This window comes from Gymnogyps californianus, chromosome 1, assembly GCF_018139145.2.
Source record: "Gymnogyps californianus isolate 813 chromosome 1, ASM1813914v2, whole genome shotgun sequence".
NCBI classification, from domain to species: Eukaryota; Metazoa; Chordata; class Aves; order Accipitriformes; family Cathartidae; genus Gymnogyps; species Gymnogyps californianus.
The window spans coordinates 26,976,573-27,002,740 of NC_059471.1; the positions used below are offsets into that span (position 1 = coordinate 26,976,573).

General features: G+C 39.0%; 1 protein-coding gene across 2 annotated transcripts; it reads right to left on the reverse strand.

Moving 5' to 3' along the window:
- ALG5 (ALG5 dolichyl-phosphate beta-glucosyltransferase) lies at window positions 1-25,560 on the reverse strand. Of its 2 annotated transcripts, XM_050896365.1 has the most exons (10): window positions 25,540-25,560; window positions 25,182-25,353; window positions 22,293-22,339; window positions 21,118-21,186; window positions 19,758-19,850; window positions 18,079-18,192; window positions 16,725-16,784; window positions 12,289-12,440; window positions 2,500-2,585; window positions 1-1,281 (listed from the first exon to the last, which is right to left on the reverse strand). In XM_050896365.1, exons 1-10 carry the CDS (start codon window positions 25,558-25,560, stop codon window positions 1,169-1,171), a joined length of 927 nt encoding a protein of 308 aa, XP_050752322.1. In that variant the 3' UTR covers window positions 1-1,168. The 2 variants fall into 2 exon arrangements, with proteins under 2 accessions (XP_050752322.1, XP_050752328.1); XM_050896371.1 differs by lacking the exon at window positions 25,540-25,560 and having other exon boundaries at window positions 25,184-25,243.
- Window positions 25,561-26,168: the final 608 nt, after the last annotated feature.

The following is a 26,168-nucleotide window of genomic DNA, read 5'->3' on the forward strand; positions in this document are numbered from 1 at the left end:
AAAGTGAAGATACTTTTTGAGAATTTATTCCAACACTTCAATTTATAGAAAACTGAGGTAATCCTAACAGAAGCAAAACTCAACTCAATATTGCAGAAGGAATTAGAAAAATCACCAGTGAAATCATATGTGAAAGTACAACCATGTATCGTTCATTCTTTAAACCTGTTCAAATTTGTACGTTTCTGAAAGAAAGATTGGCTTCGTTTGTTGGCAATGCACAACTCTTTTGAAAGCACTATTGAAACTTGTGCACTGTTACAGGGTACGACATTACTAAGAAAGACTCAAGACCCCTCTCTCCCTCTCTGATCTCGTTTGAAGCATGAGAACTTCAAACTGGCATTGCTAATGCACAGGCCCCCAGTGTACATTGGGTCTCATTTTTGTATGCTCTGAATTAGCTTTCCATACCCTTTTCACTACAGATTTGTAGATGCCAAGGACTCCCAGCCTTGAGCATGCAGTATTAATTAGTACATATGAACAAAACATATTTATAAAAACCAACATTTTCAAATGAAATGTGCTTTCTCTTGGACCTTCTACAGTCTGGAGACGATCTGCAGTTTGATCTCAGACAAACTATTTCAGCTTCAGACAAAACCATTTGGAATGTCAAGAGACTACTGAAAGTTCTTAGAACAGCTTTATGAACATAACTGTCATAACTCAGTAAAACCCATTGATGTTTCCCATAACATTGAATCTAAATATGCATCAGCATGAACCATGATTGATAATTCCAAGTTGCAATATGGCCATATATTTCCACATACTATAGAAACGAACAGTTGTGGTCATTCACAACACAATATTGCACAATGCAGAAGAATGCCTCTTCTTAATATGTATAAGGAAATTCCAAATGTATGATGAGACAAAAGCAGATATATTTGAGTGAATTTATAAGACATGTTAAAGCTACTATTTAATAAAATAAAAACCTGATTAACAGACAAGAAAATCTTTTTGGAAATGCTTCCTCTTTTCAAAACATTGTACAAATTCCCTGCTGACAACCTTATAAAACACATACATGCTGCAAAAATGAAACATACAACAGGAGCAATGAAGAATTACCTCAGCTTTCATCACCACTTCACTTGATTGAAACTGTTCTCATGTTCCATTAAGTATAATAATATATTTGGAAAATGTAAATAACCTAATTACATTTTCTTGTTTCAAGCTGCCAGGCACCAGTCATATATCGCAGTCGTATAAAAAGAAGATCCCTGCCCATCTGCAGCCAGCTCCAAAAGGGAACTAACTTAGAACCTGTGATTAATGAAGAAAATCAGAAGGATGTTGTTAGAAAAAAACGAGCATTGGCAAGACACACATTTAAGTAGTCATGAACCTCTGCATTCTCAGCACATTCAGCTCCACGACCTAGACCTTAACATTAATAAAAATTCATATTGCAAAAGTTATGGCTTTATAGTAATTACATTATACCATAGGTGGGAGATTCTAGTTTCCCAGCAGCACAGTAATTCCATGTATGTCACAAGATGCATAGTCTTCTCTGCGACAAGGCTTTGTTCAAGTAAATAGGAACCTGAACACCAATAATTAAGCAAATGATTTCTTAGCAACTTTGGAGAAGAGGACCACCACATTGTCTTACAGCAATAATATGAATGTGGCAATCTTCAGGGAAGGTAAGGAACCCACACTATGAAACTGAGCCCTCTTCCACTTCTGCTAACATTTGTGTTAGGTGCAATATACATGTGGAACTGCGTTGAAAGAAAACATTTCTTTTCTAGTGAAGTTGGCTTAGGATGTTCTCTACTTGCACCTTTCATCACCATTGCGGTTCATTGTACTTTCTGTTGTTCAGGGGTTGTGTTGAGGAGAAAAGATTCAGATTAAAAAAAAGAAAAAAAAACATGAAAGGGAAACAAAGAAGGAACTGCATTTGATGAGAGAGAGGAAGTGAGCAGAAGCAGGCAGTACCTCTTAAACTGGCTTTGCTATGAAGAAATATGTATGGAGCCATACTTTCCAGTAACCCAGTAACAGAGACCTCCCTGCAGGTCTGAAAGAACATCACATCTTAAGAAGAGAGGGTGCCCTAGAGGAGGCCTTAATAGGTGGGCTGAGAATTTTGGAAGGCAAGACACAGCCAAATGGAGTTGAATCAATAAACAACGATGGTCAGACTTCCTGCACAGTGTTTTACAACTGCAATATTTTTGTTAACACATTACAGCAAGAGGACATGTCAAAGTAGTGCTTTCTCCTAGCAGTGTAACTGTAACCTATTTTTGTGTCCAGTGGGAGTGCACAATTTCCCTCCTTTGCTAGCCCTTCACCTACTCTTCCTGTACCATGCCATGGCAGAAGGCTGGCAAGGACACGAAAGTCAAAATTTGTATGGAAAGAAGGCTGTGTGTTATCAGAAACAGGTAAAACATAGGAAGACCCTTGGATATTTTATTCTGGATTGACATGTAAGGAATCTTATAAGAATATAAACAATTTCCCTACCTTCAATTTCAGTCCAGTTGACAGCAACTTCTGCTATAGGTATTCTCAAGCGCTGAGCTATATAAAGAAGTTCCACATCAAACGCCCTGAAGAAGAACAGGAAATAGCAAATACAGTCACACTTATTTACAGAAGAAAGATGGTGGCACTGTTAATTAAATCCCTAGCCTGATTTAAGGAGGTCGGTGTTCAGTTATGAAGTTGATACCAATACTCTACAGGTCAGATGCACATGAAAGGGAAATTAATTTCCCTGACTGAACGGCTCAGAACAGAGCCAATATACAGACAACAATACTTCACTGCATCCCGTTTTTGAAGGTATAGGTCATGCTGTGTTCAGACCACTGCTCAGTTTTCATTCTGCCACAATCATGACTTAAACATTTTTAAAGACCAAGCAGTCAAATGTGCAGTGTCAATCTACATCTCTAGTAGTTTCATCAAAGGGGACAACTACCTGCTGTGGCTTTACGCTGATCTAATGGTTTCTCCTTGTACTTTCTAAGTCAAGAATAAAGGCAGCAGCACAGAAGTGAGAAATGATTTCTGTTACTGTGCATAATGGAACCTGAACAACAGTTCTACTTTACCCGGTGACCATTTAATGTACAACACAAAAACCCTCTTGAGAGACCTGCCTTTTTTGCTGGCACAGCTGTTTGCAGGTTCTGCAGCAAAATGAATTGGGGAAGTGATCCTACTCTAAGTCAGCTGCCCCTCCCTGCCCAGTTTGTCCAAAATACACTTTAATCCTCTCAGTTCTCTGCACAGAGAATTGTTCGTGTGTTTCATTCTTGCAACTGCATGCTCAAGTGGGCCTTCTGGATCTGAGACACTGAGGCTTTTGATATTAGAACAGTGTTTTGGCAACTACAGCTTGTAATGCTCATGTAGAAATCAGCATATGAAACTACTAGTAGCTACTATTGACAAGGGTGAATGCAAATCACAATTATGATGATTCTGGTGATTTTGGTTAAATTTCTTAGATGTACTGATTTTTGGTTTGGTTTTTTTTTCCCCTCTTTGTAGTCTTCAAATACCAGCAGGGGTGTTCTTGTTCCTTAAATGAGTTCTAGTAATTGAAATGTAAGCTAAACACCCCCCTGCACCCCCAATAAAAAGCTTTTTAAAAATACTAGTCTGTATTGGAAAAAACTGTCAATGGCCATCCACATCTGATTTCTACTAGATTCAATACATATTCAAATACAGAGTTTTTTGACCAGGGAACTAAACCTTGAAGGTTAAGGAACTGGAAACGTTTTAGCCAAGCTGTTGGTAAGGTTTCCAGTTTGAAGCCAATGGAACAGATGTTCCAAACCAGCTTATATAGGTCTTGAAAATGGGGCTGCGAGGCAGTCAAGTACAATTCAACACTAGTCCACATTGTCTCTCAATAACTTCATAAGTTTAGAAACTCCTTAAATTCTCACTGCTAAGTCCAAGACAATTTTCTTTTGAAATGAAAAAACTTTTGCCACTGGAGAAAATGTACGCAATAAAAAAATAACATTATTCGTTCATGCTTCAAGGGTTGCTTGAATTCAAGTCATTGGTAATCCCATTTAACACTACAGACAGGGTAGAAAGGGACAGACAGGTGATCAAGAGCAGGCAAAAAGACATACTTTAGCAGGTTGCTAGCCAAGTTCAGATGTTATTTCCTTCTACTTCAAGCCACCCTCTCCTTTTAAGCAGTGCAGTGCATTTCTGCAAAACTATTAATGAATGCAACAACAGAAGTCCACTTTGAAATGTGCACTTAGGTATGACACATACATGTAGGTTCCCATTGAAGTACAGACCACAGCATGCTGGCTTGCTGGTGAAATCATCACCAAACGTGCATCAGCCTGAACTCACACTGTACGTGTATGTTACAGGACAGCTACTGATACCACTCCAAACAGCATTAAAACATGCAAAGGCAGCATAAACAGAGGTTATCTACAGAGACTACAGTTACTGTGTATAGAGAATTTTGAACCACTTTGTAAATCTGATTTTGATTAGGACACAGGCCTTTTAATTGTCACAGAAGTTACAGGAATAAATGTTTTTTTTTTTTACCTCAGTGAACTGAATCTGCTCCAACCAGCCTTGCCATTTCACTGCTTTCTTTAAATGAGGGTTGAATATCATTTTATTAATTATGCCATGGTCTCTTCTACTGAAGTTGTATTATTTAATTTTTTGCTGACATTTTACATTTGTAAGCCAAAAACCCCATGTATTCACCTTTGAATGTTTATGAGTCATGTGTATTAAGACTAAATCTAATTTTCTAATACTTACTACTTAACTGACTAAAAATCTTAAGAGACACAGAATAATTGTCTGATGAATTATACTATATGAGCTGCTCTAAAAATATTACTACATAAAGTATTAGCCTAGTGAACTAATAGTTATTTGCAACAATTCCTATGGACAACCGATTACTAGAATGTCAGCATATACATCATAGTACAACAACATTAAATAGTTTGGTGAACTACAGTGCTCAAAGTAAAAGATTAAAAGCACAGAAATTAATCAGGTCGAACACTAATATTGTTACATGTGGTTGCCACTTGTGTAACAGTGAACGTATCCTGATATTAAAAAACCCCTATTCAAAGCTGAAAGGAGAATGACTTCCATAGTATACTGCTGGGATATCTTTTTTCTTCCCCTGGTCCCCACCACCTTTCAGTACACCTCATACACATACTAGAATAGTGAACTGGGGAATATAGATTGCAATGTATTCAATACACTGATAGTATTACACCCATACTGCCAATCACCAGATCCAGATGGTACAGAAGAACCATACAGAAGTTTCCACAGTCAGGATTTAAGCATGGGTATGTTAGCTGGAGCCTAACCCTAGAAGAGATCAAAGCAACGCCAGTGGATGAGTTGGTGAGTGCAATACATGTGTTTTGACACGAAGCCATTTGTGACTAGTTAACATCTGACAGAACCGCTCTTAGAAATAGCAGGGAATTATTCACACCATGTACTTCACTGGATCCTGCTGCAGAGAGTGAAAGTAGGTGCCTCTGGGGACGGGAGGACACAGCTCAGAATACCTAAGTTTGGCTCCAGCCTGAATGAATTCAGGCTCCAATTTAAGTACCCAAAGTTAGACACCCAAAAATATATGGTGTGAACAATTTCCCCACCTATTTCTAATAGTGGCTCCATTATGTGTTAATTAACACAAACATGAAGTGTAAAATACAGAAAGAGAAAAACTCCTCCACGTGGCTGTGTTTACGCTAAGGAGAACTTTTGGTTAAGTTACAATTTAAGACGATGCTGGCTAAAATTCAGTTGAATACCAAGTTGGTAGGTGTTTAATTGAATTCAATCCTTTTAAACTGAACCCTTAAAATGCTCCAGCTTATAAAATATCTATCCTGCAAAACTATTCTGTATTTTTAAAATTGCACTAGGACTTTTTTTGCTGGTCCAATATTAAGTGTTTCAAATATAAAAATTAGGCATTCAGTTATACTGTTTTAACTGGAATTTAGGACTTTTCTACGCCCAAGATACATTGTTCAAGCAAACTCTTAATGGGCAGAGAAAACTCTCAATGGCCAAAGAGGTCTAAGAATGAAATAGGATGTCAAGAGGGTTAGACTGCCAGTACTGCTCTAGCTGTACTGCGGCTTTTGAAAGTCCACATATGTCTGCCAGGACAGGTTTTTTTACAAGACAAAACAGATGTAACAGCAAAATACTTTTGCATTGACTAGATGTTCATAAACAATCTACCTGTGCACAAAACCAGGAAAAAACAATTCATTCCACTGCTCGTGTTGGTGTACAATGCCAAAGGAGTGAAAAAAAATTCATGTAGCAATATGAATGCTTATTTTTCTGTAATTTTTATACAGAGACTCACATTTAGAGATTAGTGACAAACTGGTGAAACAAACATTACTTTTTCATATTGAGCTTTCGAGTTTTAAATGTGAAACAGCATGGCTTGTTCAGTGCACAAGGCAATTTTTATAGACAAAAGTAATAGCAACAATTTGATCCAATCAGTGATCTGCTGAGTTGCATATCATTATAAATTGCCACTTTACAAAAGTATGTCAATCAAACCAGGCCTAGAATTATGTTTTGAATTTCCCCTCATTTTATCAATATTCCAGGTAGGAGAGTAACCGCTGCTATCTCTAGTTCTCCTAGGTAAGGAAAGACATTTTCTGGCTGGAAGAAAATTTATGATTTTTTTTTTTTTTTTGTAGTCAGAAGAAATCAATGGCCAAATTTAGGACAGGAAAATTCTGCCAGTGAGACCATTTAATTTTCCAGTTTTCATCCTGTGCATTAGAATTTAACATAAACAGTTACATTTCTCAGGTCAAGACTGTAGATGCAGAACTAGAGCTTCTTTTGGAGTCTGAAAGTGAGTAATTCCAACTGTCTCTATTATGTTTTAAAAATATCCCTTTTAATTTTCTTTTACGTTTTAATTTAAAAAATGTGCTCCATCCATTTCTGAAAAATAGATCAGTGGTGTAATCAGATTCAGAACCTAAAACGCAAACCATATGCTCTCTGTTTAAAAGGTTACTCCCATTTCAAACTAATGTCAAAACTTTGCTGTTTAGAAAGTAAATTTCAAGAACGTTTGGTTTGTATTCGTATATACACAGCCAGCTCTCCAAAGGACAGCTAAACAAAAAAGTCAATGAGAACGCTCACAAAAAAAAGCTAGTTTAGTATGTAAGTATGATTTCTTACTATCAAATATATAAACAGTTTCCAGTATCTATTAATTTTCAAATGCTTTCTAAACTTTAGGGTTAGATTAACAAAATATTCTAGAAAATATCTTGGTCTCTCTTTAAAAAGTGTTACATGATCCTTATCACCATAATGATAAAACAGTATTTGTCCTTGTATATTTCAGTTTGCTTTTAAGATTTCCTAAATATAAGCATCTATAAATCAAATTCAGTGCATCAAGAAAACTGTGGTCTCAGTTTTCTAGTATTTTTAACGTTATAAAAGGTGATATTCAATTCAATGTCAACTGGAATAGAAAGAGCATGAAGAAAGCAGGAAAAATTCAAGGTCTAAGCAATTAGTTTTTCATTCTTAATGCAGCTGATATTGGATTATTTCCTTATGATTAAACTAATATTGAAACTGTCAAAGATGCGCAAAAGATCATATAAAGGAAGGTCTTGATGTTCTCTCCTTTTTCATATGAAAGGTGAATATGGAAACACAAGACTCCATTTTATTGGTGGTGCTGGTGAAACACTGAAAACACCATATGCATTTATTTTTGGTGTCTCTGACAGCTATTTAAGTATGGAAACTTAGAAATCTTTTAGCCTGTCCAACCTAGCAGCAGGATAGCTATGTTGTTTACGTTGACATATCTGTTACCAGAGTGTAAGACGTTCAGCTTCCAAGACGGAGACTGTGCTCCTAACACTTGCTCTTTGAGTGAGGTATGTTATCATCAGCCTGCTAAGAGACATAGAAATAAAACCTGTATTATTTCTTGAATACATATTGCTCTGCCTTTTGGAGCAGTATTGACACTATCCAGCACTTCAGGGCAGTCTCCTACTGCCCACTGCTAATTCAGCACTGGTGCTCTCTTGTGTGCAAAGATACTACTGGATTCCTTTATCCGAAGGGAAGAATTCTCGGGGCTTTTTGTCTACAGAAACAACAGGCGCTGCCTACACAGCCCAGAAAGTGAGCTGCCTTTGATACAAAATTGCTTCAGTAGTTTTTCTCCTAATCCACAACTTTCAGGATTTACTGAATAGTTTATCCTTTTGATGCAGTTCAGGCACCTGACACAGGTTTTTTTCCTACATATTACTACGCTATGAGTCGAATTTACCCTGCTGAACTTCAGTCATCTACAGTAGAGACAGATCCTTCTGTACAAATTGTCTAGAGTCCCTTTATAGTCGAGGGCAGGAAACAGGCATTGTCAGCTGCACTTCATCTGGCATATTTTAGAGGCCTATATTAGGATGAAATGAATTATACCCTAAAATCGTCCCTTCTTCTATTGTCTAAGAAGGGAGGCTAGATGACAAGTAGATGCACTTTAAATGCGATGAAGCAAACCCTGTCCATTGTGTGTGCGTATTTATATTCTAACCGAGCAGTAAGCTTAACAGTTCAGGGCAGGAATTATTAGATAGCCAATTTTATAGCCATTTTATATTAACATCATGAGTAAATATGTTATGTACTAATGTTTAGTCTAAATATTTATTATGTCCTCACATAAGAATTCACTTAACACTGTAGTACCTCAAAAAATCTGAGCCTGACAAAACTTGAGCAGACGGGACAGACAAGGCTTCTGCAGAAACTGAATGATGTTCATTCTCTTCAACAGCTCACCACATGCTTCGGTTCAGCAGCCGGGGAGCCCTCGACAGACTCAATGACGAGGGTGCTGGCTCTCAGATGGCTTTTATCCTATTAAATGCTGCTTGTTTGTTGAATATTCCCCAGCACTCTCCTCCATTATTACCAGAATATGTGAGCACTGACCACACTGAACTGAATTCTTCTTTCAATACCTAACAGAGCTGCACTTCACTAATGGGATTTTAAGATTCAAAAAGAATCAAATAATTTCTTCAGTTGTCAGATAGTCCCAATGCAGTGATGCAGAGGTAGTAACAAATCCAGATTTCAGAGCCTTTTGTCCAATACCAAGATAGTGGTTTCTCTGCCACCCCCTGCTGATGGTCTCAGTATAAATAAGTTGTTCTGTGACCCAGTTAGGGACTCACTGTTGTTCCAAGTCAGCAGAAATATAATACTGACTACTATTTCTTCCTCTTACATCTTCATTCTCATGACATGCACAAAACCTCCATGGCACAATGTCTAACCAGTTTTTATTTTCCTTTTTACACACATGCTATGCAATGGAAGGATACCAGGGGCTAGTTTTGTTTAAAATAAGAAGTTTCCGTTATTGGGCTATTTCAGATTCTTACATTACCACATACAAAGGAATCCAATGTATGGTTCTATGAGATGAATATTTGATGTCCCTGTATCATTTCCTACTGGAATTACCCCAACTGTCTGTACACCATAGACGTTTCACTTACAACTACCATTTCCTTTAATATACCCACTTTCCCCACATGCTTATACCTCCCCATCTCCCAGTTTTCTTTCCATATCTTACGAATATTAACTGGGAAAGGGACAGTACTCTGTTTTGTGCACTGAAATGTTAGCTTCCAGTTACACATGCTGAATGGCTATCTATAAAGCTGATGATAAGCAACTTTTGAGTCCATACTGTAGTTTCTTCTTCAGCAGTGGCAATAATCTGAGTTTCTCTCCTCTGCTAGGGTTTCAGTTGCCCCAAAACTTGCCAAAGCTTTCCTTCTTGAGATCTCTACTCTTCTGTCAGATTTCGTTGAAATTAGCCAGTAAGTATGAAAATAAAGGCAGGGAAGTCCAGGGACCGCCTGAAGGACAGATGAGGATAAAAGCAGACCATATATTGCCTGTTTTGGCAGAAATTAAACCAAATAAAAAAACTCTATTGTTGTTTTAGGCAAATTTCTGACTTGGAAGTATCTGAAGAGCTGTTTATTGGGAAGAATTTGAGTTATTCTTTTCTTGACTAACAAAACAAACATTCTTCATCACTAACCAGTAAATTTCACACAAATAGGAAAACACTTAGGGGATTAGTTTATGGATTACTGTAAAAAAAAGAGCAAGAATAGAAGGCTAATTTTATAGCAGCACATATAAGCACAATGAATTAACACACCAAGACCTGAAGATCCAGTGTGTTCCAAACCAGCAATATAATTACTATAAAATAAGTTAGCAATATCCCTTTTTCACTGCCTCTCTTCCTGGATAATGGAGTACTGATGACAACGTACAGCACAATTGTTTTTACTCTTTTGTTCCTTTGTTGCTAGAGGATCTGAGTAGCAGGAGAAAGCTTGTTAAGATTTTTTTGAATAAAGAACTGAACACTTTACATAGTATGTCCGCCCAGTAAGTACAATTATATTAAAAATCTTCCATTTACAACAGAGTAAGATGGAAGACTGCATTTTTACAGATTAAACTGATTATCCTCATTCATTTCTTTCAGTATTTCTTCTTGAAGCCCTTCATTTAGAGAGTGAAGTTAAATAGGATGATTTTGAGATATGCACTTCTGGGCTACGCATACATGTTTAACCATGTATTTAGAAAATTCCTGTATACGAAATTTACAGAACTTTATAGATCAAGTTTGGTTTTGGAGGTAGCAGCAGAAATCATGTTTCTGGTTCAGCTATAGTTTTTCTTAGGGCAATAAGCAAACCACTCAGCTAAGAAAGTGATTTTGCGAACGCTGACTGCTCACAATTCCAGATTCAATTGAACAGAAGCTCCACGTTCTGCACCAGATTTGTTCACCCAAACACCACCTTTGCAATCCCATTCTGCGGGGGCAATATAGCTCAACTATCACTGCCAAAGTCCTACCTAAAACTAGATGTATTGGAATTGACTAGGACTGCGGGATTACACAAATTTTCATATGAGAACATTGTTCAGTAATTCTGTTCCCTGTTAGCAAGCAGTAGCCCGTGAGAGATTTTCTTGGATGAAGACAATAGTTTGAAAAGATTTGATTACACTTAATTAAGCCTGGGGACTGTCACCATCCTCTTCAGCAATAATTGTGGTGTAGGAAATTTACAGAAATTACGGTATTTGTGTGGAAAAACTGTTTCAGTCCCAGAACAGTAGTCATGAATGTATCACTCTCATAAGGGAACTGTTCTAGCTAAATTATAATGAAAGAGAGCTCTAAAGTAATTCAAAGACTACGCGTCATTTTCTACTGTCTTCAATCAATGAGATTTATCAGTAGTTCTCTCATTAAATATTCTAGCAAGAAAATAAGCTAAGAGTAGGCATTTCCTTTCACTTTGAGCCTTCAGTGATTACAAACATCAGATACGGATTTTAGGTAAAATGTTTTGGTTAAGCAGCACTGAATTGTGAGGTTGTAATGCATAAAAATAGATTGAGAAAATTTTTGAATATGATTAATAACTCTTAACTTTCCTTATCAACATAAGACTTTCTCTCCATTTCTTACTCTGCTTGCATGGCTCATATCTGTAAAAGGAGAGAGGATTCTCAGAAATAGGGAGTGGATTACAACACAATCAAAAATTGTTTGTTTGGGATTTCTTTTAGAGGTGAAGACAGAAGAGAAGAGTTGAGTTCTTGGGATTTTCTTTTTGTTTGCTCCCCTAATCAATTACCAGTTGCTCTGACAAGGCAAAACCAAAATGTCCTACTTCTCAGTATTACACAACTCATTCTATACCACATGCCAAAGTAAAATGGACTTGCAAGGAGTCAAGGAGTCAATTGTTGCCACTCAAAACCTCAGCAATGTAGTCTTAAAATCCTGCTTGCAGTTTATGTTGGATGCTCTTTTAAAATTAAAACTTAGTAACCCATCTGTCCCCCTTCCCCGTATCACCATGAGTAGAAAGAATAAAATTAAATACTCAACTATTTCCTAAAGTATATCTTAATAATAAAACAGAATTCCTAGCAAATACCAGGGTATTTTAGCATAACAAGAAATCTAAATTGCCAAGCAAGTACTACTATAATTGGTTAAACTGAGCAGCTAGGATTTATACACAGACATCACATGCTTCATAGTAGCTGCAATACTGAAATTATTTTTTCAAAACCATGAGGAAAAAAACAACAACAAAAAAAGAAAGAATTTACCAGCGTTCTATGTGGAGAGTTGAGAAGGTCCGCAAGGCAGCTTCTCTGGTTAAAAGTTTAAATCCGCACTGCGTGTCCCTGATCTCTTTGACACAGAGAAACCATACAAGGAAGTGGAACCCATACATAAGAAGAGTTCGAAAGTAAGAGCGCTGTGGACAAAAGGCAAGAAGTTAGATGGTTTCATTTAAGTGATGAGTGAAGTGTTTGAACAGAGCTGGCTTACAGGACAATAATCCTGTTTCGTGATAGCTTTCAAAGTTTGTAAACTGCTTTTGTTTTGCACTGGAATAAAACCACAAGTTTTCAATTGTTACAGTGAAACAAAATTACAGCTGAAAAGGAAAGACTTGCCAGTCAAGTGCATGGTTAGGACACTGGCCTAGGATATGAGAAGTCCAAGTTCTTTTTTCTGCTTTCCCTAATTCAGAGCAGCTTTTCATTCTGGATAATGCCTTATTAAGTGGAGCAGGAACCTGCACCTGGATTTCAATTAATGAGTGGGACAGCCATAGTATCTTCTGCATGGTTCTCTGGGAACTCCCCCAGGAAATGGAGGAGGAGGGGTATGGCATGCTACATGCTCTATTCCCCTGGACACTTACAAGCTATTTTTTTCCTCTATTTAGTCCTCTTATTTTCCTAAAAATTGGTTGAACAGGTCCAAGAAATTCAAAAGTTACCAGGGCAAACAATGGAGAATAAGCCAGCAGGACTGCATAAAGACTGCTATTCTTAAGAATACACACTAAAAACTAAACAGGTTCCAGCTGCTACTCTGACACAAAAATGAAAAAAGAAGTTTTATATTATAAAAAAACCCAAATGGGAGCATCTCTTGTTGCTTGCCACCCACTTCTTTCATTCAAGACTGCATGATCTCCAGAGCTTGCACGCACCATGTTAAGGCACTGAACAGAATACAATTAGAGAATGCACTTTTTTGCAGTATATGATGGACCAAGTAAAAACAGGACTAAAGTAACAGCTGCTGTGCTAGATAATATTTCATTTTATATTTCCAGCAATGTTACACAGCCACCTCTTTTCTTCTTTTGCTTTCACAAATGTATTTTATGTTCCTGGTAAACATTCCCCCAGCCTACTCTTTGGTTACACTTTTGTTCTTGACATAGTAATCATACAGGTAAGTTTGTCCATGGAATCCAGAGCCTGGACTCTGGGTTTGCAGAGGTCCCTTCTAGTCTTTTATTCAAGACAGCTCCTGAATAACTAGAACTCTGATTCACAAACGGCTTCTGAACTCACTGCTGGTCTTAAGCTCAATTTAGGTGATTGTATCTAAGACTGCAAGCCAAATACCACACAAAATCTTTAGGAGCCAACAATTTAACTGGTAAGCACCTCTGGGCGGTAAGAGATGCCTTTAAAGCTAATAATTTCAAACCTCACTTGAAAAATGAGAAGATGCTCAGCTTATTATGTAATAGCCTTTGGCTTAAGGAAATTCAAATTCACAGCTTGTGCCTCTCAGAAAAGTGCTCCAGCCCTAGGTTAATGGTGGATCTGGCGTGGATTCTTTGGCTCTTTTGGTGAAGGTGAACCATTGTGTGACCAAGAACATAAGGCCACTAGTCCCAAAAGGGAAGCTCTAAGAGGCTGCATGACTGTCAGCCAGTGAAACTGTGCACTTACTTCACAAAGAGGAGCTCCTGGGTTATGTTCCTCACTCCCAGGACTATTTATGCATGTCATACTAGGGATTCATTGAAGTACATTAACAATTCTGGAGGCAGAACAGATTCTTGATGTCTTGAGACTGAATTTAAGGGTGAAATTCTGGTCTTAATAATAAATCCCATACGGCTGCTTCTCACAGCTTCATTCTACTGTTTTAGATGCCACTAAGCCCAGAGAGAAATCCCAACTTCTCAAAGATTGTTCTGCAATTTTTTTTATACCTACTGCACTACACAACAGTCTCTGCCCAATGTGGTAAAGGCAGTCTGTCCTTTCCAGTCTAGGGACAGCTGGGTGACAAAATGGGCTACATATTTCAAACAGAGCAGTACTACCTAACCAGTTGGTGATTCCTTTATCAAAAAGTCAGAAATATGGTGAGAAACAGGAAGGAAAGGATGGACACATTCTAAAAATTGTATTTTGCATTAAAAGATAAAGTCCTGTTCCAATTGCTCTCCTTCATGTAGCAAGGCCTTCAAAGATGAAAAGAAATATGAATGCACTGAAGAAAGTTTATCTATTTTCAGTACCGGACCACACAATGATCTATTTTTTCTGGGCTCAAATTTATCAGCTACATGGTCTCCATGCAGTAGCAACACTTCCAGAATACACTGGCTGCACAGCTAACAAATAACTGCAAATGGTATATTCTGTACTACAAGCATGCAAGTACCATGTCAAAGATTTATTGTAATTTCCGATAATGATGAAAGTTTTGGATTTTTTTTTTTTTTGTGACGATGCTAACATACACGCAGCAGTATTTACAAGAAGTCTTTCCAGTGAACCACTCCAATACCACCTGATAAACCAGAAGAAAAAATTAAAGATCTACCAGGGGCTGAACATTACCAGTGTAACTTCTTTTGAACTTCTGTAACTATTTTAGTAGTTGTGTATGTATTTTAGCATCATTTCAAGTATTAAACATCAGTATAAACAAAGCTTACTCTTGAGAACATTCAACATGATGAGCACATCCAATGATGCTGAAAAATTCGTCCAGCAATGCGTCTGTTGCAATACAAGATCCATGCCTGTGCTTTGTCAACTACTGTCTGCCAAGACATCAGAAAGCCAGATGCAAGATAAGACCGTGTGCCTATGCATCACTGTTTATTCCACAAGAGCCACACACAGAACAGTACTGTCTGTGTGTTCAAAACTCAAAAACTTTACTATGTTATTGTCGTGGTTTAGGCCCAGATGGCAACTAAGCACCACGCAGCCGCTTGCTCGCTCCTCCCCCCTGGTGGGATGGGGAGGAGAAAATACAGCAAAAAAAAGCTCGTGGGTCCAGACAAGGACAGGGAGGGATCACTCACCACTTATGGTCACAGGCAAAACAGACTCGATTTTGGGGAAAAATAAACCAATTTAATTTTTTAACAACCAAATCAGAGTAGAATGATGAGAAAGAGAACCATATCTTAAAAACACACCTTCCCTCCCCTCCCCCCTACTTCTTGGGTTCAGCTTTGCTCCCGATACCTCTATCTCCTCCCCGCCAGTGGTGCAGGGGAACGGGAATGGGGGTTGCAGTCAGTTCATCCCACATTGTCTCTGCCGCTCCTTCCACAGGGGGAGAGCTCCTCACATTCTTCCCCTGCTCCAGCGTGGGGTCCCTCTCACGGGGGTCAGCCCTCCACGAGCTTCTCCAATGCGAGTCCTTTCCACGGGCTGCAGTCCTCCATGAACTGCTCCAGTGTGGGCTTTCCCACAGAGTCACGGCCTTCTCCGGGCCCAGCCACCTGTTCCACCGTGGGGTCCTCCATGGGCTGCAGCGCAACCTCTGCTCCACCGTTAACCCTCCATGGGCTGCAGGGGGACAGCCTGCCATCTCACCGCAGGCTGCAGGGGAATCTCTGCTCTGGCACACCTCCTCCCTGTCCTCCATCTTCACTGACCTCGGTGTGTGCATGGTTGTTTCTCTCACATCCCACTCCTCACTGGAGCTCCTCTTCTTCTGCCATCTTCTTCTTCCTCTCCTGCTCTCTTTACTGTAGCAGCTGCTGCTGCTCCTCCTCCTCCTCCTCTTCTTCTTCTTCTTCTTCTTCTTCTTCCTTCTCCATCTTACTCTCACACCCCAGGAGTTTTTTTCCCCTTCTTAAATATGCTATCACAGAGGCGCAACCACCGTTACTGACTGGCTCGACCTTGGCCAGAGGCGGGTCCGGGTTGGAGCCAGAGAAGCTTCTAGCAGCTTCTCACAGGAGCCACCCCTGTAGCCCCTCCCTCGCTCCACAAACCCAACACAGTTATACAGAAAAATTACAGTACTTTCCCACGAATTGAGATACTCTTCAAAGAGGTTGCTGCTAATTCTCCCTAACTCATTTTAAACAGGTTTCAAGATCTGCAGATCAGGCTCTTGCACTGGAAGGGAATTAATACAAATGAACTCATCAGTTGGCTTCCACTTCAGCCCCAGTACTGGTTACTACCTACGAATTCTGTCAGGGATTAGAAGCTCTGCTTGTAAGATGTTCTCAACTAGGAAAATTAAACCCATAAATTGGAACACTGACTGACACCGGTTCAAAGTGCCTGAAATCTAGAACACATCCTTTGCGTATGATGGAGCACACACTACACTTATGACAAGCTTTTCCTATTTTTTAGTTTCCATTGTTTTACAAATATTGATTATTTAATTGTAAAATCTGTAGAGCAGAATCAAATAATGGAAGTATTTGAGTACTAGTACACAGCAGGAAATGTAAACAAACCTTTGCTATTGAGTCCTTCTCCAGATGAGCTCGAGAACCACAGGAAATAGCCATCTGGTTCTGCACAGGAGTACAAATTAAAGAGTTATTATTTAAACTAACATTTTCTGAATCAGTGGAATCTTGTGCTGAGAACTGTATAATAAAAAGCTTGAAAGCAGTATACTTTTCTGCTTCCTGTAGCTGCACTTTTTCTACTGCTAGATTCTGAGGCTAACATCAGTCTTTTCTACAATTAATAGATTGTCTAAAGTTTATTACATTTTGCATATGGTGCATACAAATTGCTGCAATTTATTCAGGTCTGGTTTAGCTTACATTATTCCTCTGAGGTACGCATACGGTATATGTGTTAAATAGCACAGATAAGCATTCAGCATTCCTAGGCACTTAATGTTATAACGTATGTTTGCCCTAAATATTGCACTGTGGAAGGGATAACAGAATAAAGTACTTGTTGCACTGATGTACCTTCAAACAAATAAAATGCCATGGTATCAGCCAAATCAAAACAAAAGGTTTAAAATCATTCTCACTCTACTACTTCTCACACGAAATCTCTCAAATCTACTATATTTGAGAGCGCGGGCCTGATGCTGGAGAACCAGCAGCTGCTGCTGCCTTGGTAGCAGAGAGCATCAGGGAAACACTGCCGCCCGGCGGCTCCCGCACTTGTGGTCCTGCACTCGCAGACCGCAACCCTTCACACAGGCGCATCCCTCACAGCTCCCGCTGGAAGGCTGCACATCGCTTCTGGCACTGCGGGAAACTAGCTACAAGTACCTCACTCATCTGCATACAAGCAGAAAATAAACCTCAGTTCTTTCAAGTCAAGCACCCAGAAGAGAATGACTATGCAGGGAGGAGCTCTTGTTCCACAGGTTTTTGAATTTTTATTCACGATAAGAGTTCTTCCAAATACTGTCATTAAACTAACAACTCTGAGAAAAGAGAACCTCTATAAGATAGGGTGAAATTAAGATGCATCCTAAAAGGTATATAGGATGACATCAGATAAAAAGAAAATACAAAGCAGTTAACAAAGAAAAAATCGTTTTTTAAATGAGTAGGCAACACACGGTATTTATACAGAGTAGAACAACTTCAAAGGAAGAATGGTAAATAGAACATTCTGTACTGCATTGAAATAGACACAGTGAACGCAAAGGAGGTAAGAACTCTGTGGCAGCTACCTTCTGACAGCCCATTCTGGCAGCTTCTAAGCTTACACCTAGGTCTTCAGACTTACACCTAGATCTTCAACCAGACCTCAAAAAACTCAAGTTGAAAAGAATTATAAAAATCAATCTGTATGCATGTGTATTAAATTAAAACCATGAGAATTTATACTCACAGGCCACGGCTGAAGATTTTTTAGACCTTCTTCTACTTTTTCAATATCTGCAAATTTTGTAGCTCCATCTGCATCAGCCATAAGAATTTTTTTCCCCCGAGAACTAAAGACACCCTGCAATCAAAACAGTCAATAAAAATCAACACCGTTGAAATCAGTTTTTGTCTTAAGCTAGCTGCAAGACACTCCAAAAACCTAATGTACTAACTAGAACGGTGGTATCTCAAAGATTCAACACAACAGGTGTCTTAATATTCTGCTACTAACAACAATTTATCAATTTATATTGTAGTAACATCTAGAGACTTCACACACTAAGTAGTGTCCCACAGTGACAGACAATGCATGAACATGAAAGGTTAACAATCCCTCTCCAGAGAAGCTTGCAAACTAAAAGCTTTACAAACCAAAATCCTGAGAGACAAGAAGTTGCTACAGTCAGCTATGCAGGGGAGCACAAAGAAGCAGTGATTAGCAGCTGCCACTGCACTGGATAGCTTTTCTTTGTCATTTGAGCTATGGAAAGGAGGATGCAGTGCTATTTTTTCCTAACACTGTTTCAAGAGAATTCAAGAGATAATCTTAAAATTAGTTTTGAGAAATAAGTCTTAAGTCACAGTACCACTGCAAAACATTTGTGATGCACAGGTCTCACAGCTTGTTTTGCCATATTCTTGGTCAGACATCTTTGACAATTTTTGAAGAGGTCCAGACAGGAAAACGATTAGCAGTGGGTTTGCCAAAGTACTGTCGTAACCAAGCATGTGTGACTTTGGAAAAACCTGTCAAGAAAGTAGTAGTATATACATCCACTCTACACTCTGCAGTGCAAAAATATATCACACAGAGAACCGCTCTCCTTCTCTTGGAGTAACTTCAAAATTATATCCCTTACAAAAGCTCCATACGTTCTAATTTAACGTTCTCTCCATTTGCTATAGTCACTCATGTTTTGTAAAAAAAATTAAATTGACTTATTAAAGATAGAGCTTAAAATACAGATAAAGGCAGTCACTGATAACCCATAAATGATACCACCCTTTTTCATAAAATTCATCTTAGGAAAAAACGGTGCTTCTAAATGTGTAACAGCTATTTTATTTTTAGAACATGATGATTTTATGATAATATCTGTGTGAAAATTAATATGTGAAAGCATAAATTGTGCTGGTTCTACTATCGAGTGCGGATGGTAGCAGTGGGCTTCAGTAAACACAAGCTTTGCTGGATGAGAGTGTTTGTTCATTGGCCATTTTTAAAACCACAACTATGACCTGTAAAACAACGTGTGCAAATTTAGCTGTATTTTGTCGACAAAAGCTTTACTTTAATCTGTAAAGGGTTTTTTTTGTTTGGTTGTTTTTTTAAAATGCAAGCCTATTCCTAAGTGGAACTAACAGGAACATGAAATTCAAGTCTAACTTTTTTTTTTCTTTTGAATTCTCATATAAAGAAATTCTTTGTTATTTATCTTCCTCGCAAGAAAATACTGTTTCCAAGATCTAAAATAAGCTTATTTTGAAAAGAGTTTTTGCCTTAATTTATAGAACCTGTACTCAGGTTTCTGATAATCATTTTGTTAATGTATTGAATTCAAAATGTCAATCAGCACAGCTCTATCTTCTGCATATTTGGGCACAGGTAGTTCAGACGGAGAAGGAGATGAAAGTATCAATTACCATCCTGACTGCTCCTCCTTTCCCTCGATTTTTTACCAAAGAAAGCACTCGCACTTTGTCGCTTCCATATTTCTTGCAGTACTTCATTGCAACCTGATAGACACACAAAAAAACAGCATAAAACAAAACCAGGAATCAAGATAGAAGTTTACATTTGCTCACCCTTTTTTAAAAAAAATTTAATAGCACAGAGCTACAACCACTTCAGTCAGCACAAATACATTGCCAGTGTTTGCTGGAGTCTGTTTGGGAAAATAAAAACCAGTTCACAGTCAACACAAGAAGACTGAAGAAGCTAGTCATGTTCAATAAGAACAGGATATTCCCCCAAGCAATTCTAAACCCCATTCACCCAAGTCCAAAAAACTCAATACTAATGTAATTTATATCGTACTATTACAGACCTTTTGTACCACCACCAATAGGTAATCAAAGAAAAATAATTTTCCACTACTGCTACCTATTTCTCACTTGTCTTGCTGCTATCTGTGGTTTTAAACAAGAATTCACAGTGATCTAAAATCCCATTCACACTGCAGGGATGTGCACATTTTGTTCTTTGTTGTGGGGATGAGAAAGCATGAGTTTTCTCCTCTAATTTTTTCTAAAGTCCTTGTAAGTCCAGAGGCCCATGGCCATAGTGTGCTCAGTTAGAAATGATGCTAGAAGGAATGCAAAGCAGTCAAAAAATATATATGAGCCATCCTTAACGGACAAGCTTAAGGGAAGTAAATGAAAAAGCAGCATTCATTTTAGTAGCTAATTCAAACATCTTCCAAGCAGTAGTAAAAAACCCCTCAAGTTGGCCAGCCTGCCCTTCCAGTGACATACATCAAAGTCGAAGTAGAAGAATGCAGAACTGCTGCTACTACTGCAGAACTGCTGCAGAAAATCCTACTACTGGCGTGAGGATTTTTAAATGAACAATGCCATGAAGGGTATGGGAAAGAGCTACACAACATGTCAGCTGTTCTGTCAATCACAGTATAAACCAGCTATTTTAAAAGGCTTTTTAGCTTCCTCAAGTTCATATTCACATCACTATGCACATATAGACTATTTAATAAGAAATTTCTTGAAGTTAAGATTAGAATTTTTAGAATCTCAGCTGCAGGAAAATGGCTGTCAGAACCACCAGTCAAGAATACTAGTATTTGCAAAAGAATTGCATGTGTATGCATGTGTGTATGTTACATCCACAACTCATATAGGACAATGACAGAAAGTATTCAGAAACATGAATTTTAATTGTCAACTACTTCAAGTACCAAAATATAAATGCAAAACATTGTTATATTCCATAAATGCAGTACAAAAATCCATACGTCTGGTTACTTGGTAAGACACTTCTTTTTCTTACCTTTGTAGTTTGATCTTTACTACCATCATCGACGACTATTACTTCATAAGTGAATGAAGGATCTCGTTTCTTGAAAATAAAAACAGAAATAATGCATTTCATCCAATTTCTTAAGTAGGTAGTAGGTCTTTCAAACATCACCATTCCCTTCTCCCTAGCAGTTTTTAACTCATTCATGGTTGCCAACAGACACCAATATGATGTAGTAAATTTGTTAAGAATTTTGCCATATTTGATGTGTGTTCTATTACATCGGCTTGTCATAGTTTTCCTCAGCTACCATCTAGAACTGAAAAAACAATTTAGTTGTAAAAGACGAAAGCTCAGAACAACATCACTATTAAGAAAACCCAAACAAACCAAAACCCACAAACCTTCACAATGGGCTTCTTACCCAGAGAACAAATCCTAATGAAGAACAGATCATAGAATCATAGAACGGTTTGGGTTGGAAGGGACCTTAAAGATCATCTAGTTCCAAACCCCCTGCCATGGGCAGGGACACCTTCCACTAGACCAGGTTGCTTAAAGCCCCATCCAACCTGGCCTTGAACGCTTCCAGGAATGGGGCATCCACAACTTCTCTGGGCAACCTGTTCCAGTGCCTCACCACCCTCACAGTGAAGAATTTCTTCCTTACTTCTAATCTAAATCTACCCTCTTTCAGTTTAAAGCCATTACCCCTTGTCCTATCACTACATGCCCTTGTAAAAAGTCCCCATCCAGCTTTCTTGTAGGTCCCCTGTAGTTACTGGAAGGCTGCTAGAAGGTGCCCCTGGAGCCTTTTCTTCTCCAGGCTGAACAACCCCAACTCTCTCAGCCTGTCTTCAAAGGAGAGATGCTCCAGCCCTCTGATCATCAGGTGCTTAAGAAACGTGTTGGAACGAACAAGGATTTAGTTTAGAAAGTATGGTTAATCCTTAAGCTCTGTCTTGGAGAGATATCATGCATACAAAGATTTTTCATCATATAGTAGCATATTAAATTTTTACTTAATTTAAAAATACCTTCTGGCATTCAATCTAAAAATAACTGATAAGAGACAGAAGCATTACTTCTAAGTGGCTAAGTAATACTGTTTTAGCGTACACCAAAACAACAAAGTGAATAGATCACTGACTTATTATACATAATACATAGAAAAATAAGGAATTTTGAATGTAAAATGAAAATACCTGTCTTTTTTCTAGATAATCCAAAGCTTCATCCATCATAAGAGGTACTAGAGAAAAGGTGGAGGAGGTCAGGTTAGTAGATTATAACAGGCAAAGCACCAAAAAGCACCTGCACACGCAAGCTGAAAACAACCACAAAGCAAAGCTGAGCAAATTGTCTCTTTCATACAATACTACCTTCAGTAAACAAGCTTAGCACCTGCAACTCTAAGGCCTGTCCTTTCTGAATGCAAAAAGAACACTGAAGAAAAATCACACAAGTAAGACAGGATAAAAACATTTCTTGTGAAGGTAAGAACCAACTTTCCATTTTGAAATATGTAATTCTCTACACAATATTAAAGGAAAAAAAAAAAATCATTCTTCATGACTGACCCTGCAAACCAGCACTGACTTCATCTATTTAAGCAAGATGACAGAGAAGGCAACAAGAGAAATTCCTAACACTAGTCAGTAACATGCCTTCTCTTACTAAGGCTGCCGGCCATGATGCTTCAGCCAACAAACAGACACTACTGTAGCAGTTGATTTATCTGCAGGTTAGAAAGACATTCAAACTTATGGTTGTCTTGGCAGTATACGTGCATTCCTGAGCACATCTCAGGCAATTATGCTATCTCCAAAGAGAGAGACAATGAAATGAAAATCACATGAAGCATATTAAGACCTTGCTTACTGAAAACAAGTGTATGAGAACCAGGACTGAGGAATGCACTGGACTTGAGAAAGGGCAGGCCTACCTTGTGTCCAGATACACTTTATCTGTCAACATCTCTCTTAATGGAATCCCAAACAGCTCAGTATTTTCACTCACCAAGAAAAGGAATGACAATGTGTGCTACCACATCAACCCCAAGTACAGTTATAGAGCTTGATTATTTCTATCGCATCTAAAAGCCTTCAATTTTTAGTATCAGGTATTCATATATATGGCAAGTCAAACAGAAACCCGTCAGATCATCCTTTTTTCTGCTTGTCTGAAGCTGCTGCTGTTGTTTACAGAGTGGGAAGCTCTCAAATCAATTTTAAATGTCTTTTTCTACTTCTTGCCTTACAGCATTTACAGGGGCAATGAGCAGCCATTCTGCTGGACTTCATTAAAATAAAGAGGATTCTTACAAGTGCCCCATGCTATTTTTAGCAGCAGAAATCAAGTTACACTGTGTCTTAATTTTGAAATTCAATGTACTCGGATTGTTTTCTGGAAACTGTGTCCAAAATCAGATACATAATCTGGCCTGCCAGAATCTACTGCTAACATAAACTGACCTCTGCATTATTAGAGTATGTCCTGATTTCGGCTGGGAGTGGCTGCAGTGCCTGTCATTTTCTTGTCGGATCCAGAGACCTTTGCTTCCCCTTGAGGGTACTGAATAGTGTTGAACAGGGCTCAGTAGGCATGGGCCAGGCCCCAGCACGTTGCCGTGATCTGTGTCTCCCTGGCATTGTCGGGGTGACAGCATACTTTTTCCAAATGTTCTACTAGTTTTTCAGGATTCTGCATTTGTTCAAGGGTGAAGTTCCAAAACACTGGAGGTGCCCACCGTCCTAGGCATTTGCCCATGCTATCCCACACACCCTGCCACTCATAACTCTCCAGCCTTGGGCAGATCTCTGGGTGATCCTCTTAAATAGTTGTTTAACCCTGAACAAGACCTGAACCACATTCAGGAACATGCTGGTTCCTAGCAATAGGACCATGTTAGTTTCAACATTCCAAGGATATTCAAAATTTTCAAAATTCTCAAACGCTACTGTAATTAGACTGGAGGAGAAGGGGAAGGTGAAGGTGAAGGAAGGTGTCTCCCCCATAGACTAGCTCTCTGAGGAGAAAAGGTAAAGGGTGTAATTATTAATAGTTTCCACTAGATAGCTCCTGAAGTGCAGAGATAACAGCAATGCTGAGTAAAAATACCGGATTAGTCCCACGACCGATAATTTTATCGTACCATAAACCAGTGTTACATAGTAAAGGAAAGAGAAAACCTTAATCCACCTCACCTTATGGGTGATAAGCAGCAGCAGCATAGAGACTATATACGACAAGTAAGGTGATACATAACACCACTCTAAGAACGAGCACCACAACTCTAAGAGCCAATAAATCAACACTGTGACCAGCGACTATTAAACTAATTTAATGACTGCTTATAACAAATTCGTTTTAACACGCTCTGGTCAGATCTGTTGTTATCTCAACCCCTCGAGCCCCACGTTGGGCACCAAAAAGGACTGTCATGGTTTAATCCCAGCCAGCAACTAAGCATCACACAGCCGCTCCCCTACTCTTCCCCTCTCCCAGTGGGATGGGGAGAGAAATTGGAAAAAAAGAAGTAAAACTCGTGGGTTGAGATAAGAATAGTTTCATAACTAAAGTAAAATAAAATACTAACAATAATAATAAAAAAATATAATAATGATTGTAATGAAAAGGAACATAACAAAAAAAAAAGAAAAAACCAATAAAACCCAAGGAAAAGAACCAGTGACGCACAATGCAATTGCTCACCACCTGCTGACTGATGCCCGAGCAGCGAACCGCCCCTCCTGGCCAACTCCCCCCAGTTTATATACTGGGCATGATGTTCTATGGTATGGAATACCCCTTTGGCTAGTTCGGGTCAGCTGCCCCGGCTGTGCTCCCTCCCAGCTTCTTGCACACCTGCTTGCTGGCAGAGCACAGGAAACTGAAAAATTCTTAACTTAGGATAAGCACTACTTAGCAACAACTAAAACATCAGCATGTTATCAACATTATTCTCACACTAAATCCAAAACACAGCACTGTACCAGCTACTAAGAAGAAAATTAACTCTATCCCAGCTGAAACCAGGACAGAGTAACAACAGACAGATTTTCTTCTTTTTCTCAAAACAAGAAAAGTCTTACACCGGTCTTCCTCATTGTATGAAGGCACAACAACAGAGAGTTCCTTTGTAGGGGGATCATGTATACTTGGTACAGATTCTTTCCTGCCTTCAGCATTTATGAAGAATTTCTCTTCTTCATGTCGGTGAAGGGTTGGCATTTTTCTGGCAGTTACATGAGCAATCATACAAATCTGTGATGAAAAAGAAATGAGAAAAATCGCTGAGCATTCTATTAAAGGTTTACCTAGCTGTTGAATGTGCTACAAGGGGCAACCAGCTATATTTCAGTAATGAGGTGGGTCAACAGTGCAGTACTTCATCCACTGACCAAATCACACAGGACCAAAACCTGCCATTTGACTATCCATTTCACCTACTCTGACCACTGTCAGCATCATTGGCTTGTTGCTGTTTTCAACTGCAAAGCATATAGATGCCTCCAAAGTTGTGGTCCAAGCCCCACTGCCCTTTCCCCAAGTAATCTGTACCACACAAGCTGGTGTTGCCTCTGATCCTGCACAGAGGCACTGAAATCAATGGCACTACTCACGACCAGTCAGCCATATGTGCTTGCAAGACTGAGGCTCTAATCATTTTTACACGTGGCTAAAATAAATCTGTTGAACTCAGTTTTTGGAGTACTTTTACTTGGTAACACCATATAACGTGGTAGTGTTGATGGGCAGCAGAATTTAACTTTCCAGGTATTGAGCTTCTCAAACTTGCACGGTATTTCAGTCACTCGGAAACACACAGGACTCCCAAGCGGTTACCGGGAAGGCGCTCTACCAGGATATTCTACAAGAGGCTCTGTAAGAATGAAATGCTCCACCTTTATCTCGTTTGCAAGGCGTTTCACCCCACGCCTCGTGAAGACACATTCCCCGCATAAAACCACGCACAAGCGCAGCCCCGCCAGCTGCTGCAGAAACGGAGGCAGGTGCGACCCCCGCTGCCGGCCAGCCCCGGCCAGCCCTGCCGCCTCCGCGGGCGCGGCGGGGTCCCA